The sequence below is a fragment of the Manihot esculenta genome, chromosome 1 (assembly GCF_001659605.2).
Source record: "Manihot esculenta cultivar AM560-2 chromosome 1, M.esculenta_v8, whole genome shotgun sequence".
In the NCBI taxonomy this organism is placed as follows: domain Eukaryota; kingdom Viridiplantae; phylum Streptophyta; class Magnoliopsida; order Malpighiales; family Euphorbiaceae; genus Manihot; species Manihot esculenta.
The window spans coordinates 38,051,227-38,067,856 of NC_035161.2; the positions used below are offsets into that span (position 1 = coordinate 38,051,227).

General features: G+C 32.7%; 4 protein-coding genes across 6 annotated transcripts; 1 reads left to right on the forward strand and 3 right to left on the reverse strand.

The window, feature by feature from the left end:
• Positions 1–750: 750 nt before the first annotated feature.
• On the reverse strand, positions 751–1,665 carry LOC122724949 (outer envelope membrane protein 7-like). 3 transcript variants are annotated; one of them, XM_043961349.1, is made up of 3 exons: positions 1,346–1,665; positions 1,054–1,196; positions 751–882 (listed from the first exon to the last, which is right to left on the reverse strand). In XM_043961349.1, the coding sequence occupies exon 1, from the start codon at positions 1,663–1,665 to the stop codon at positions 1,444–1,446; it is 222 nt and encodes a 73-aa protein (XP_043817284.1). In that variant the 3' UTR covers positions 751–882; positions 1,054–1,196; positions 1,346–1,443. The 3 variants fall into 3 exon arrangements, with proteins under 3 accessions (XP_043817284.1, XP_043817283.1, XP_043817273.1); XM_043961348.1 differs by having other exon boundaries at positions 751–888; XM_043961338.1 differs by having other exon boundaries at positions 751–1,196.
• LOC110611844 (small nuclear ribonucleoprotein SmD1a) lies at positions 1,303–5,221 on the reverse strand. The gene is made up of 4 exons (XM_021752363.2): positions 5,061–5,221; positions 4,877–4,953; positions 2,702–2,893; positions 1,303–2,543 (listed from the first exon to the last, which is right to left on the reverse strand). Exons 1-4 carry the CDS (start codon positions 5,072–5,074, stop codon positions 2,482–2,484), a joined length of 345 nt encoding a protein of 114 aa, XP_021608055.1. The 5' UTR covers positions 5,075–5,221; the 3' UTR covers positions 1,303–2,481.
• Positions 5,222–5,578: 357 nt separating this feature from the next.
• LOC110611835 (uncharacterized isomerase BH0283) lies at positions 5,579–7,753 on the reverse strand. The gene is made up of 6 exons (XM_021752352.2): positions 7,583–7,753; positions 7,293–7,496; positions 6,746–7,057; positions 6,425–6,586; positions 5,974–6,057; positions 5,579–5,861 (listed from the first exon to the last, which is right to left on the reverse strand). The coding sequence occupies exons 1-6, from the start codon at positions 7,610–7,612 to the stop codon at positions 5,754–5,756; spliced, it is 900 nt and encodes a 299-aa protein (XP_021608044.1). The 5' UTR covers positions 7,613–7,753; the 3' UTR covers positions 5,579–5,753.
• Positions 7,754–14,004: 6,251 nt separating this feature from the next.
• LOC110611851 (adenylate isopentenyltransferase 3, chloroplastic) lies at positions 14,005–15,566 on the forward strand. The gene is made up of 2 exons (XM_021752375.2): positions 14,005–14,239; positions 14,463–15,566. Exon 2 carries the CDS (start codon positions 14,470–14,472, stop codon positions 15,472–15,474), a length of 1,005 nt encoding a protein of 334 aa, XP_021608067.2. The 5' UTR covers positions 14,005–14,239; positions 14,463–14,469; the 3' UTR covers positions 15,475–15,566.
• Positions 15,567–16,630: the final 1,064 nt, after the last annotated feature.

Below are 16,630 nucleotides of genomic sequence, written 5' to 3' on the forward strand. Positions count from 1 at the left end.
TATTTAATTGTAACTTTTCTTGTAAGTCGTTGAATTGTTTTCTTTATTTAATATAGAAAAAATATATGATTTTTTTTTATCCAGTTAAATTATTTATTAAGCCTGAATTTTGCAAAAGGTAGTTTTCTAAATTAAATGGGACCTTATTTGGACGTATACACTCTTAAGTAGAGAAAGAAATTTCCCTTGCTTCTTTCTCTATACAGATATTATTATTCTCATTTTTCTGAGATTATATAACCTTCCTCTTATCAAAATGAATTTGCAAAATCTCAAATGCCACTCTTTTCTGACTCCATAATTCAGTTCAAGTAGTTATTTTAAATACCATTCATTGTAATAGAATTTTTTTTTGAAATGGATTCGAACTAGTGTATGAATCAGCCAAAACAGGGTATCTTCCAGGAGATCAGTGATTTATTGTTAAAAGATTTCCCTTTTGCCTGCACTCGTGGCCCTTGTGATCATCAATCAACAAAGATTTCCAAGGCAAGCAAATTCTTTTTTTTTTTTTTAAATAATCATCTTCTCACAGCATATCCATATGCATAATGAATGTAATATTGTAATTATTAAAATTCATTAATAGTAATCCTTTGTTATTAATTAAATAGAAAAAATTATTAAATTTTTAAATATGAATATCATATTTTTTAATATAATATTTCATATTATTATAATATCTAGAACAAGAGATTCGAGGCAACCAAACACGTGTGGAAGTGAAATGAGCAGAACGCATCCATCAAGTGGTCAAAAGCATTGCCACGTTTTAGATCATGAAAATCTCTAGTGTATCGATTATCATAACAAGGCTACTGATTGGAGGAAGGGACATGAAATGACCTGGAAATTGGAAATGCTCCATCTCCACGGTCCACACTGCAACTTCAAGAAATAAACAAAGGTGAGGAGAGAGCAATAGGTCACCTAAACAGGGGGAACCAATTCTTAAATAATTGGGGGTTTCTCATGCACACCTACCATCCCTAGTTAAATTAACAATGGTTGGTAGATTGGTAGTAGTGTAAATAATCGTTAAGTTTACCCTACCATCCATTGATGGGAGCTCTAGTGACTGCCAAGATGCAATTGGGCCACTTGACAAGGGTCTGCGTACCGGTAGAAAACGACACGTCGCTCAGCTTTCTATCAAAGATTTCATAATATGCCTTTATATAATGGATCGGTTGCACCTGCCACCACCGCCATGAATGAAGAAACCATTTATCACTACCAAGCCCCAAATTTTCAGAATCAATGTAGTACGAATTGGCAGTAGAAAAAGAAAATGAAAGGAAATAGGAGAAATATGATCGTAATTGATAAAATTCCAAACTCGTACATCCATAGTGCCGTTTAGGAACATATAAGATACTACGTAATTTCAACAGCCCCTTATTTTAAACCTAGCACCAAATTCTCATTGCTCTCCAATCACCATCACATAATTGCTGGTTTTCCGTCAGGGGCAACAGCATCAGACGGCGATTCCTCCCGAGCAGATTCGTCTTTCACATCATCTGGATCGCGGTTGGGGTCGGACTTGTCCATCGCCGCACGAGCCTTGTCCAGAAAGGGCTTGAAAGCCATCTCAATCGCCAGCCATCCAAATGCTAGAGCCCCAAAAACGACCATCGCTTGTTTCATCGGTTTCGTCCCCATCTTCAGATATTCTCGTTCCGCCGCTCAATATGCCGCCTGTTTTTCTTTTTCTAGCTTTTGATGCAAGAAAGCCTACAAAGTAACGCCCCTTTCTGGGGAGCGAGCAGCGATTTATATTTGCTATGGGGCACCAATGACATGGAAGTAGCATCCGTGTGCACCAACCAATGGCAAAACTTATCTTCTTGGCCACGCCAGTTGACGGTCAATTTTGATCTAAAAACCCAACTTATCTTATCGATTGCAAGCAACTCGTGTGGTCGATTCAAAATCATCGCTTTGTAAATGAGTGCTATTTTAATACAATCTGCGACGGTGTTGAAACTGAAGATCAGATCCAAGCACTCAAAAACAGAATCATCTCACGTATTTGAAATTTCAGGCTGATTATTAAAGCAGTTCAATATCTATGTGGATTTGGACGATTGTCCAATCGCTTAGGTGCAATCACAGCATGAGTTATAAACTGCAAGAAAAAGATGCTGAGACAATTTTGGCGCGTTTTCAAGGACACAATTCCAGGAGAATACTCAAATCAAATATTCATCTATTTTAATCATTTGTGGCATTACCAACTACAATTTTCCGGAATAATATATCATGAACCCATCAATTCCCAATTTCCTGCTAGCACCAGAAGAATTTCAACCCGATATGAAAAGCCTCAGAGTCCGCAAGTTTGCCTGTAAAGGCAAAGAGGTCAACAAAATAGAAATAGCATTCTCTCAATTTTCCCCATTTTACCAACAAATTCTCCTTACAACATAGATGTTTACATGACTATATGCCACAAAAATTAGAATTACTGCGACCCAACTAACGGCCTCTGCCACGTCCACGACCGCGCCCACGGCCCCGACCGCGCCCCAAAGGCCTCCCTGCATTTCAACAAGGGTTAAGCAAATTAGTATCCCACAATCCAAGAGTTCATGTGTCTTTCTTTCTTTCTTTTCTTTTTTGGTTATTGGTTGGGAGATTGTGCAGAAAATGAAATCACTGTAGATCAAGAAGTTGAAGCTAAAAAGAAAATCACTACCAGCAGTTGGCTTCTTAGGTTTGACCCTAGGTGTCTCTTCAACCAGCAAAGTCTCGAGGTTCAAGCTGTCAGGAAGGATATAATATCGGATATTGTTTCCCCGCACACTGAGATGATCTAAAGTTACTGGGTTTTTCCCCTTTAGTGTCAACTTTACGGTCTTCAGATGAGTATTCATACTAATATCCACACCTACAATCAGCAAATCAACCAGTTCTCTTAGAATTAATGTTTCTTCACCCATTTGAGCATGCATCCAGTTAAAAAAGGGTATTTTCAGCACTCAATTGCAGGAAATATTGAAGTTATCTGAAACATTTTCTTTGACTTCAAAATCCTTGCATAAGACAGGGAATAAAGGAAAATGTATTATGTCAAAGCAAGAAGCATTGCTTGATCTCGACATAACATGTACAAGATGCTTGGCAGACTGACTGGTTCAGGAGGATTGAAAAATACCATTCTATATGAAAGAGTGAAGCAATGCTAACAGACCAAAGTTCTAGGAATCATAAGTCTTACATCAACAACACTTGTGCTCAACCAAGATAGAACATACCCAGACAGCTAGATCAGGATGTTGATTAAAATTGAATGACAATGCAGTGGACTTAGAAAGATACTTATCAAAAGATTGTAGAAACAAAATCACAAGCCATCATGTTAATTTAAGGAAGATCAAAGAAGCTTAGTTATAAGCACATTTCAGGGGAGATTCACTATCAGGATGTTGATTAAAATTGAATGACAATGCAGTGGACTTAGAAAGATACTTATCAAAAGATTGTAGAAACAAAATCATAAGCCATCATGTTAATTTAAGGAAGATCAAAGAAGCTTAGTTATAAGCACATTTCAGGGGAGATTCACATTCTCAACATCAATATATTATTTGCTTAAATTTGGAAATAAAAAAACATGAAGGAAATATATAATCCGTGTAATTAATTAATTTTCTACTGATGAACAAGAGAGGCGGAAAGAAAAAGCATCTCCACACCAACAGGCAGGACACAATTATTAAGGATAATCTTATAATGATCAACTTTGGTCTCAACTGATAGATCTTAATAAACTGTTATAAGAATATGTTGTGGTAGTTTTAAAAATGAGAAGATCTGAAGGAAAACACAGACAATGTGCCAAAATAATTTTTTTTAAACTCCAAGTAATAGAGTTAAGATTGATAACATTATCCATGAGACAGTCCTGCACATCCACACGATGCTGATGGGTATGATACCTCATATTGTATTCATCTATTCAATCAATAACACATCAGAATTTTAAGCACCCCAATGACAGTCTTCTATATTCAAAATCTAGCATTTATTTCTATAATCAGTCACTGAAGGAAACTGTATCTTATACTAAGTTAATCTTAGCATTTTAATGTTAACCAGAAGTTTATATTAGTTACGGTAGCAAAAGAGGTTATGTATATATATTGAGTCATCCACAGTATATACATCCAAACATCACTCTTAAATGCAGAGAAGAACGAATTGTACACATTATTCTTTTAGATACACCGCCATAAAAAACTTTCATATAAAGGAGTAAATACATATGAATATCTTAGAAATAGGATAGTATTAAAGACATAGTAACACCTTAGAAATAATATTTCAGCAGGAAAATGATATATGCAATAACCATATAACAAATAGGAAAGAGTTTTTACTTTATCAAAGGATGACTGATGGAGTTTCATTTGTGGGAGAAATGGTGTTTATTTACCTACAGTGAGAATGTAATTTAAATTTTCAAAGGCACAAAGACCAAGTTCTAGGAATGTGATTTTCAGCTCCCATTATGTGGCCGAGAGAGAGAGAGAGAGAGAGAGAGAGAGAGAGAGAGAGGACGCAAGGAAACTTCACATACTGCAACAAACGTATATTTAAAACTCGAATTGCCTCTTTTGACTGTGGCAACAGTTATCCTAATCTCCAACCTACAAATACTTCCAATTAGTGCATCTACATGAATGAAGTATTACTTCAGTCTCGCGATACTTATAAACGAATATACAGGCATATGGATGCCAGACATGTATAAATACAGGAAAATACCTACTAATAACACCTAGGGATGTTTCGAACTGCCAGAAATACTAATTAGGGTTTAACAAAACCCTAGGCCAAAAAATTGCAGAGATGTGGGAGTGAAGGAGACCTGTAATGGTGCCGTGAACAACGGTTCCATTCTTCAGCTCAATTGACACAGTCTCATTATTCAACTTCATCAAAAACCTGAAAATGGGAAATGAATAAAATTGGATGATATAATTAGATTATCCTAAACATACAAAGAAGCAGTCATTTCTAATAAAAAAAACTACACAAGAAAAGGAACTGACCTGACGAGCTTCATTGTGAGCTATGAAGGAGAAATCTAGGGTTTGAGGAGGCACAGTGAAGGCTAATCAAAAGAGCGGGAGAGGAGAATGGGACCTCTGAAGTGAAGTATGCATCTTACATATCCCCCGGCCTCCCGCTGTAAAAAGGGTTCGAGTTTGGTAAACGACATCGTATATAAACCAAATACATCATTTTATTTTTTTGGCATCTTTTTCTTATGATTTACCAAATCCAATAATTGTTATTACTTAATTCACTTTTATGCTTTAATTACAATTACTTATGTTTAAATTTTGAAATTTTTCCAAGTAGCAGTGGCGGTGTTGCTAGATATCTTGTTAGGAGGTTTTGTCTGGTGTTTGGTGGGCTTGAGAAGCCTCTTCAGTGTTGGTTGTAATCTATTATAATCTTTTCGGTCTTAAGCCCATTATTCATGAAACTATCTTCTCTTTCGGAAAAAACAGAAAGGGATTAGCTCTTATGTTAGGTCACTCTAAATTATTGCATCCTTTGTTCCGCAAACTCGGTCATTGTAAAAAGATTAATTCAGGCAAAAAATAAGGATATCTGGTGAAACGCATCCGACCAGTTTTCATGATACAAAAGATCATTTGGCATTCAGCAGGGATCTTCAATTCAGCGGTTGCCATTATTTCAATCTAGTAATACATGCAGTGGAATAATTCCAAAATCTAAACTAAAATAGAGCCTTCCATCACAGTAAAAGCTTTCCCTCGCAACAGCACTCTCCGCTTCTGCTCATCCAAATGAATGTTCAATATTCCACTTCTAGGTGATGCCTGATCAAATTAAACAAAATCTGAGCAATATGCAATTTACAAAACTATGTTCATGTCTTTGTGATGCACTATGAGAGGGAGAGAGATGGCAGAAGTAAGGAGGAGAATATACCGCATAAGCCATAAAATCACACTTCCCCAGCTTTGTGCTCCAGTAGTGGGCTAAAGCACAATGTGCACTTCCACAAACAGGATCCTGAAGCATTTAAACATGAAGCATGAGAACTGTTTGCTGATTCAATTTCATTTACTATTTGCATTACTGATTTTAGCACTGCCATCCCTAGATCAACAAGGATCCAGCAATGAACAGTTGCTCAAAAATTTGCGAGAACACAAACTATAAGGCATAAAAGGAGCAGTCTTATGCTAGGTAACCTTCTTTCTCGAAGAACTTGAGGTTGTTAGTACAAGGTGGATAGTTAATGTTAATGACTTCAAAGAATTACTTCATTAAATTAGCAATAGCCTTTCCATTGCAACGGGAGGCATTGAAAGGATCAATTAGCTTTTGTAGTTGAGAAACTATTGCAATAACCAAGATCAAATGCCAACACATTTACCTCATTGATCCCTAATTTGGGACAAAAAAATCGACTATAAAAGTCAAATCCAGACCCTGATGGAGAAACCCCAGAAACAATTATCCCCCTTCCAGGACAATTGCGTATCTCATCCAACTGTGGCTGTATATCTGTAACAGCTTTAGCAGACGGCAACACAACCTACAAAAAAAGTGAAGCTTCATTTAAGTCCAAAAGTAACTCTGCTTACATGCTACAGCTATGCTTTAGATACAATGGCTACTAAATTCATATTACTCTATCAAGAAAAAGGAAACAAGAAGCAAGAAATCTAATAGAAAAAAGGACTGAAGGTATTACAAAGAGGTCATCTGAACCAGTAGTCCTCCTGATATCAATTATGGAAGCACCATTCAGGGCTTTAGAAATGGGTGCAAGATCAAGAGAGTTGAATTCAGTAGTTGGGACAGTAGGAAAATCTAATTCAATAAGAAAGCAATCTTTTGCTTTGCCATTTTGATTATTCAAGTCATCAGTGCTGCTGATATCAGAAACCCTCTTAGCAGTTAGGATTCCAGATAGTGTGACAAACTCAATCACGTTGGAAGTTACCAATCCATTAGAAAAGAGTATGTGTGAAGCAGCTAGCGTTGCATGGCCACAAAGCTTAACCTGCAAAAAGTAATTGCTATTTCACAAAATGACCCAGGAAGCAAACTCAACTAACTAATCAATTCTGCAAATACAAATGACCAAATTAAAGAAACAAACTAACTAATCAACTATAAATCATAGAAACATAATAAACCCAAAACCACAAACGTTGACCAAAACAGAGAAACGGAGAGAGAATCAGAATTGAGAGCTGTTGAACATTCAAGGAAATCATCAGAGGAAACTAGGGTACCTCAGCAACAGGAGTGAACCACCTAAGATGGAACCTGGGATTTGAATTAACAGTATCGCGGAGATTGATGGTAGTCAAATAGCAAGTCTGGGAGATATTGAACTCGGCAGCCACAGCTTGCAACCACTTGTCATCTTTCTCTTCCTCTAAAAAACATACTGCTGCTGGGTTTCCCTTGAAGGCGGAATCGGTGAAAGCGTCCACCTGATCAAAACTCTCAACCAATTCATATCAACATAAGATATTATTACAGAGATTGTCTTTGCAAATGAACAGAGAGAAGACATTACCACAAAGTACTTAACATGTTGTTTCCCCATTGTCGGCTCACGCAATCAAGAGTCGAAGATGATATCTTATGAACTAGAAAGAAAAGTTGCGACCTTCGTTCCAGACGCCAGTAAGTCTACTTAGAAAATGCTAATTTTTTATGATTTACGAACGCTCACAGCAATTTCTGTGATGACTATGAACAGTGTTTTTGTTTTTAAATCGAAGATAGAGTGTTTCATTAAGAGCAAATCACAGTACAAGGCCCAGAAATTTAAAATAGATATAGATCTAAGGCCCAACAACTAGATAAACCCATTTACAATCTGGACCTTAAAGACCCGAAAACCAAAACCTAAGCACATATAAAATAAATTATTTTTTCATAAATAAGCACATATATTCTTTAATTTTTAAAATTTAATGTCAAAGAAATTATATATTGTTATTTTTTAGAAAATAAATAAAATCTTAAACCATAAAAGCCAGGTTTCATCCAAGTGAAAAGCAACCACTCTGTATTCAAAGTAGAAGAGTTAAAAAAGATTACATTTTGACTTGCAAGTAATTCAAGTACCATCATCTGCTGGCCTTATCCATTCACAAGTACTACAAGTTGTTCTTTAAAATGCTTTACACAAACAAAGGACAAGGGCCCAGCCCTTGTAATAACTCTTACAAGTTTCACTGAAATGGACATGGTTAGTTTTTTGATTTAGTATAGAAATTCAAATCTGGTCCCACTGTCCAACAATGAACAATGGGTTAAATTTTTGCAGAATCAACATGAGGGCAGGCCCATTGTGCCAGATCCTGTTATTATTATTGTGCTTGTGCTTGTGCTTGTGCTTCTGCCAGTTTTGCTGCTGCTCTTCACCATGATTCTTTTTTTTTTATTTTTAAATCCTCTGTCAGGACATTGATTGGGGATAACTTTAACTCAATTATTGGAAATCCCTTGGGTTTTTTCATTGTATTCTTACAAGGTTATCTGTAACTGATGATGATTGGTACTCCACCTTTGCTGCTTGTATTTTAGCTGCTCTTAGAGCATCCAATCATCACTTGACGACAATTTATAATTGAATGTTTTTTTACAATATTCTCAGCATCTGATTCTTTGTTGTCTTTGTTAGATCATTGTTGGATTGATTTCATTTACCTGTATAATGGATATTTCTAAGAAATTTCTCACGTGTAAGGTTATGAAATGATACCACTATGTTTGTGCATTTAAAGCCTAATCTTAGGGAAGCATAGAAGTAGTTACCTAGGCAATAGCCCTATTTTATTTCATTTCATTCATCATTTCATATTTCAAAAAATAATAACAATAATTCATAGTCATTAGATTTTCATGCAAAATAGTTAGCATAAATTTAAAAAAAAATATCTATTTTGTCATTTATTCTACAAATTTAGCCGCATAATTACTTGATGTTTATGGAGCATACCTCTCTATCCATTTTATAAAAAATATTTTATATAAAAAATTTTGGTAAAAAAATATTTTTTTTATTATTAAACTGCAAAATTCAAAATAAATGATGTTATTTTTAATCAACGTGCTATTATGAAAAAATTTTGTAATTGGTTTTCTTCAAATTAAGTTTTAGATTATATTTGATTAACTTTTTAATGTTTCTCCACTTCATTTGTTTAATTTAAGATATTTTAATGAGAAATTTGTTGATAATAATGAAAAATATATTTGTTTACAATAAAAGGAAATGATTTGTGTATGGGTTTTAAAGCTCATCAGTAATAAAAATTAATTGAAATGTGAACAAAGTTGGTCGAACCACCATCCGATTATAAATAAAATAAAGTAAATTAATGAGATATTTAGCGGTTTCAGGCGAACTATGGATTAATTGTGAATGTTTCTTAATTTCTTTAATTAATATAAATTTAAGTTTGTATATATTAAAAAAGACTTTAGTTTCAACAAATTATATTACAGATTTGTAAAATTAATTAAAAACCAATACATAATTACGATAGTAAATATATAAATTTTATATAAGATTTAAATTTATTCTATATAAAATTAAATTTATATTAGGTGATATTAAATTTTTAATAAAAGTAAGCTACAGAGCAAAATGAATATGAAAGCTCGTCGAGCCAATCGATGGGATGGTCGGTGAGTGGAAATTTTGACATTTCTTCGCATGCTCTTCAAAATTAACAAACAACTATACAAAAACTGTATAAGAGCATAGTTTTGTATAGTTATTTGTTAGTTTTGATTCGTTTTTTAAATGGATATATTGTTTATATTTTTGTTTTACAAGTTGTTTAGATTTGATTTTATGTAAAATTAGATTTTTGAATATTAAATCATTTTTCTATTTGAGAAAGAGTTGTTGATCATTGACATTGACAATTTCACTGTTTTATTTGGAGATTCACACTTTCGGTGAGCTCTATCGCGTCTCCTTTCTTATTGTGATGTTTCGTTCCGTTTAGTGATATCGACTTTTTTTATTATTTCTTTAGAATGTTTGATTGCTCGTAAATCTGATATTCTCTACCACGTTGTTCACTTTTAAGTGAGATTGTTTTGGTTTCTTTTAATTTTATCTTTAAACCTGAATTTATATATTTAGTTCAGTGAATTGGTAGATCTATCATGTTTTTTAGGCATTTTTTTCTTAGCTCACATAATATTGTTATGTTGTTCTGCTCTAATTCGTTTACCATAGACTACGATTGTATTAATGAGGGTACGATTATTCTGTATTTATAATTCAACTGGCATGTGCTTTGAATTGTGTAGGATATATGTGAATTTAAATTGTTTACAAATTTAGAATGAATCTATATTGAATATGAATTTATCACACATGATTTGTATTTTCTATATTTTTTTTTAACTCTATATAAATTATAAATTTAATTATATAATAAAAAATATATAAAAACACGTCATTTTTAGAGATTACAATGAATGGATATTTTAGACATTTAATTTGACTTAATCTAATAGAATGTATTCAGATAATATATATATAATCATATTTTGTAAAGAGTATGAATTAATACATGTAACGAATTTAAATTTTAATAAATAAAAAATATATATTATTTCAACTTATACAATATATATTTTTATGATATATTTTTATTTAAAAATAAATATTAAATAACTATTTTACAAATACCAAAATTTCTAAAATAGAACTATTAATAAAAATATTAGATTATTAATTAAAAAAATAAAAAATAAATGAATTTAATATTACTGGAATAATAAAAATTGGGAATGTTTTTTCACGATTATTTATCCTACCGGTTTGTCATCCCCATCCTCATCCACTGGCATAAGAAACAGAGCGTGCATGCTGTGACATTGGTGTGACTGCCCAACACCTAGACCTAAACCTAGACCTAGACCTAGACCTACACCTGCGGCACGCAAACTACATAGTATAGTCGAGCTGCAATGAATTTTTTTTGTCCAGATGTTGTCGCATCAATTAGATTTGCAATGCCTCATCTTTATGACTTACCTGCGAAAGCTGTAGACCTTTCCACCGGCCGGTTTCAGCCTCAGTTATCCGCCCGGAGCCGTTGGTTTGGCTAATTTCACTGTTCAAATTAGTTTTTGGGTTGAAATTATTTCGATATAAAATGGTTTAAGTTTGATTATAATTCCAAATAATGGATTTTTAATTATTTTCACAAATTAATCAAATATAACTTAAATAGTGATACAATATAAAACTAATGAATAACCATTTCAAAAAAAAAAAAAACTAATGAATAAATTATTATTTTAAAAAGTAGGGTAAAATATAGGGATGAAAAAATAAAGTGGATTTGTATTTATGGAAAAATAATAGATTATAAAATATAAATTTGATTTAAGGCATCATTTTCTTTAGTTTAAAATGTAGAAAAAAAAAGGAAAATTATTAAGTAAAAGAAAAAAGAAAATATTTGACTTGTTTAATTCAAAATCGCCAATTCAATGTGACAATTCCAATTCATGTTCAATGAATGTGGAACCGTAAACGACCATTCAATAAAAAATCTCGGTCCAATTCAAGAATCAAATTGCTGAGCCGATTCAGTCTCAAGCTTGATAAAGCTGCCACAACAAAATTTAGTATAAATTCTATAAAGTAATTCAAGTAATTTGACAATAAATTATCATTACTACATAATTGTATCTTATTAAAACTAATAATTTAATTTTCATTTTTTTATTTTACTAAAAAGTCTTTGTATTATATGAAATTAGACTTTTATTCATATTAATTAACTCGTTTTAACATAGTATTGTTAAAATTACGAATATTAAATATTATAAATAAGTAAATTTATACATATTAAACGGAAATATTAAAAATATAATAAGTTGATCAATACATTTTTTTTTTTTAAAAAAAGAGAAAGAGCCCTTATTTTATTAACTAATATTTTCAAATGTTCAAAATATTAAAAATATAAAATTATTTTTTAAAAAATATTTTCCATTATACAAAGAGAATCTTAAATTTAGAAGCAATTCCTTTAAAAATGGAATATCTATAACAATTATGAAAGTTAAAGGGGTTGGAAGAAAGGCAATGGTTGCAAGAAGTACAATATTATGGATAAATTTTACCAATCATACATTTAATTAATCGATAAATATTACATTATTTAAATTATATAAGTTCAATTTGGTATAATTAATATAATATATTATTTTTTATTACATATAATTAATATAATATATTATTTTTTATTACATTGTATAATATATTATTTTTTTATCAATTGTTTTTGAAATAATAATATTTATGTTTTTTAATTTAAAAAATTTAGTCTAAAAAATTAAAATTAATTTATTATAAAATAAATGGTTTTGAAAAAAAAGTCTATTATCTTTCATATTTTTACTCTATTTTTGGCATAATATGTCTCGGTGGATTCAGTTTGATTTAATCTATAAAATAATAAAACTGAATAAATCGAGTATACTATTTAATAAAATTAAATTAAATTGTATAAAAAAAATTAAATTGAATCAAACCAAATCAATTCAATTTGATTTGGTTTGCTCTATCTGTTATTAATCTTTTAAAACTAAATTGCTTGAATTGAGCATTACATATTAATCACAACTTCGATAACGAAAAGACTTTTCTTATTTTTACGGACGGTACTAATTGATGTTTTGAGATCCAATAGAAAGTAGAAGTAGAGTATATTTGTATGAACTTAGTCTGAATGGTTGATACATTCTTTCCTTTATTTTTTTCTTTTCCTTTTTTTTTCTAATAACGTGTAATCACTATCTTATTTGCATGGGATCTGAAACACGCTTATATGAATGAATCATCAGTGTATTGAGTTTTTATAGACCTGCAACCAAATTTTTTTGTATAAACCAATTAGGCTCAATTATAACTTGTAATCCAGAATATGATGGACTTTCCATTGGACTGTATCGTTAATGTAAAAACAAGAAAATTTAATAGGCTGTTAATTTATGATTATTGCAATTGTTCCTAAAACGATGCAGATAGGACGTGATCGCATGTAAAGACAGAAGATATATGGATAAGTGGACCATTTCCAGCTACAAAGGTGGTGCTTAGTGGAGCAAATAGGCGGGCTACTAGCAGATCGCCTTCGCAAAAATGGTACTGGTAAGTCAAAGCATTTCTCTCTAAAACGACTTTTTGATATAAAGCACCGATTCAAATTGCTTACTAACGAGAGTGTTAGGATAACAGAGTGATTTGACAAATTTTTTTTAATTGAGATTGAGTATTTAATTTTTATAAATGAAATAAATATTTATTAGGAGTAATTTACACCATAGTGGACCGATACGACACTAACGTGAGAATGAAATTCGAATATGGAATGATATATATAAAAAAAATTGCTAAAATGGAGGGGTAAATCAAAATTTTGAACTGTGCAGCGGTGTCCAAAGTCCAATAGGTGGTCGACAGGTTAGTGTGGGGTTCACGCTTCACAGAAACCCAGAAGTTACAGCATCACCGGTTAATGCCAATAAACATCGTTTCAGCCATCTCCGGCCCACTTGGTTGTGGGAATCGAATGTTTTTGGGCAAGAGATAGAGAGAGAAAGCTTCGTTTATAGTCGACTCCAACCAGGACTATAACATAACATTCCCTTGTCGCTATAGGAATCTTGATGAGGAGACACTGTTCATGCAATGATCCCATCTCACCATTATGTATGTAAGTACACGTATCTTCTTCACTGGCTTCGTGGAAAGGTGATTAAAACGGAGAAATGCAAGAATTACCATTTGAAGACAAAATCTTCTCTCGTATTTAGTACTAATAAAGGCACTAGCAGGAGAGATTCTTTTCTGCCCATAACCCTTCCATGGCATGAGTGGTCCATCCATAAAATTTCTTTCTTTTTTGGCTTTTGTGAATGAGAACGTCAACAGAAACCCTTAGTCTCAAAGCCCCATTTGCGAAATGCCTATATATACCACTCTCACCAAAGCTTCTCGCAACAAATACTGAAACTTGCAAGAAAATTGATGATATCAATCATTAACATCATCTATTTCTACTTCTCTTTTGCTATTACTTGCACATCTTTCATTTCATCGATTCTCTCTGCATGGTATTGACAGTAAATAAATAAGCATTTCCTACCTTTTTCAAGTTGCGTCTTCTTTTATACCAATAAGGTGAGGTTCCTCAGAGAATATTACATACATTTACATAAATGTCTGAGTGGCTCCTGTTGCTTCACAGTGCAAACTTTATATTCGTATATTATATATATATTATTAATGAAATATTTAACCTTTTCCTCTGCTTTAATCTCTGTTGTATTCAGAAAGGAAGACTAAAATTGTATTAACACAATCCTTTTCTTACTTTGATTATTATGGACGCCTGATTAAACAGGTTAATCATGAGATTTTCCATGTCTATCTGCCAACAAACGCATCATCACATGCTCGACATTCCTGCTGGCAGACTCAAAATGGACATTGTAACTCCTAGGTGGCAGAAAGCAAAGGTGGTGATTTTAATAGGGGCAACAGGCACTGGAAAATCCAGGCTCTCTATAGACCTGGCAACCCAATTCCCAGCAGAAATCGTTAACTCTGATAAAATGCAAGTTTACAGAGGTCTTGAAGTAACAACCAACAAAATCACTGAAGAAGAGAGGTCCGGTATCCCCCATCACCTATTAGGAGAAGTAAATCCTAATGCAGACTTCTCATCAAAAGATTTTTGCAATATGGCTTCGCTTGCTGTTGATTCTATTTCTAACAGGGGTCTGCTTCCAATTATCGTTGGAGGCTCCAACTCATATATCGAAGCTCTGGTGGATGATGAAGATTTTAGATTCCGATCAAAATATGAGTGTTGCTTCTTGTGGGTGGATGTGTCATTGCCTGTGTTAAACGAATTCCTTTGCAAAAGAGTCGATGAAATGGTCAGCAATGGAATGGTTGATGAGGTGAGGAACATCTTCGACCCTTACGCAGATTACTCCAAAGGAATCAGGAGATCGATCGGGGTCCCGGAGCTGGACAAGTACTTACGAGCTGAAGCATTTTTGAACGGAGAAAATAGCGACAGACTACTTGTCGAAGCAATACGTGAGATTAAAAATAACAACTGCAAGTTAGCTCGTCGGCAATTGGAGAAAATCCGGTGCCTGAAAAACGTCAAGGGGTGGAACCTTCATCGGATTGATGCCACTCAGGTATTCCGGAACCGTGGAAACAAGAAAGGTGAGGAGGCGTGGAAGAAGCAAGTGACCATACCCAGTAGTGCCATTGTTAGAGAATTTCTCTACAGTAGTGTTACAGCCGCGAAGGTCCCTGCTGCTGCTGCTGCCGCCGCCGCCGCCGCCGCCGCCGCAGGAATCAACAAAGATTATATTGCACAATGTCTTGTCTCCTAAATTAAATACAAATGTTATACATAGGCTTACTATTATTTTTATATAAATTAAGAGGTTATTATATTTAAGTAATAAATTTTACTTTCTCTTCAGATGGTAACTTATTTATTATTTTCATAATATATTAAAAAATATGTATTAGTCATTTATATATTTCCAAGAACTTGTTGTCACAAGTTGTTTTACTAGTCATAATTAATATAAATTATTTATTGAAGTTAAAGTTTGTCATATATATATATATATATATAAAATTTTTATTAACACTATTATATATAAATTTATTAATACATATATTTTTAAATTATAATTAAATAATAAAAATAAAATATTTTATTTTTATAAATATAGATATTTTTTTTTCACAAATAAACCAAACTTTAATTATTCAAAACATGGCCTTCCGTATCGCCGTACAATAAAAGCAACTTCGACGTACGCGCGGCTACGATTCACCGCAGGCGTGCGCATTTCCGTAGAAAATTTGCGAGGAATTATTTATACTTTTTCATGAATAAAATTTCTCTTAAAAACAAAGCAGATCAATTTGTTTTGTTGAGTTATCACGGCTGCTTTGAGCTATTAAAGGGATGGAGAAGGGTAAAGTTTGGAAAGGCAAGAGAATGAGAAGGAGATATAAAGAATGAAAATAACTGAAATATACACATATGCATGTCAATATGTAAAGCGTAGATTCTGCACTTTCACAGCACAGGGCAGGCAGTTGTGCGGTTTATTTCTGTTTCATGGAGAATTTCTTAAAGTAGCCAAGAAACTACTTTTATATAAAGCAGATAAGAAAGTTCTCATAAAAGGTGACAAACCTCGCATGAACCTTTTGTATATATGCTCCTTATTTTCTTTACGTGTAAGCAACAGCTGCAAAGGTAAATAATTATAAACACACCCACAATCTACAGCTCTTTGGCAGCTTTCTCTTGATGACCAATTTGTTAAACAGTTATTCTCTTTTTTTTTTCACAGAAAGATAGGATAGATGAACTTTGAATATAAACTTTTAGTGGATCAGTCATTGTCATTTTTTTTTCTAAATAAATAAAAAAATTCTGATAGAGTTGGGAACTTCTTGGCCTTTTGTAAATTTATATTCTCCCATCAGTGTAATGGGAATATTGGATTTGTGTTAATGACACAA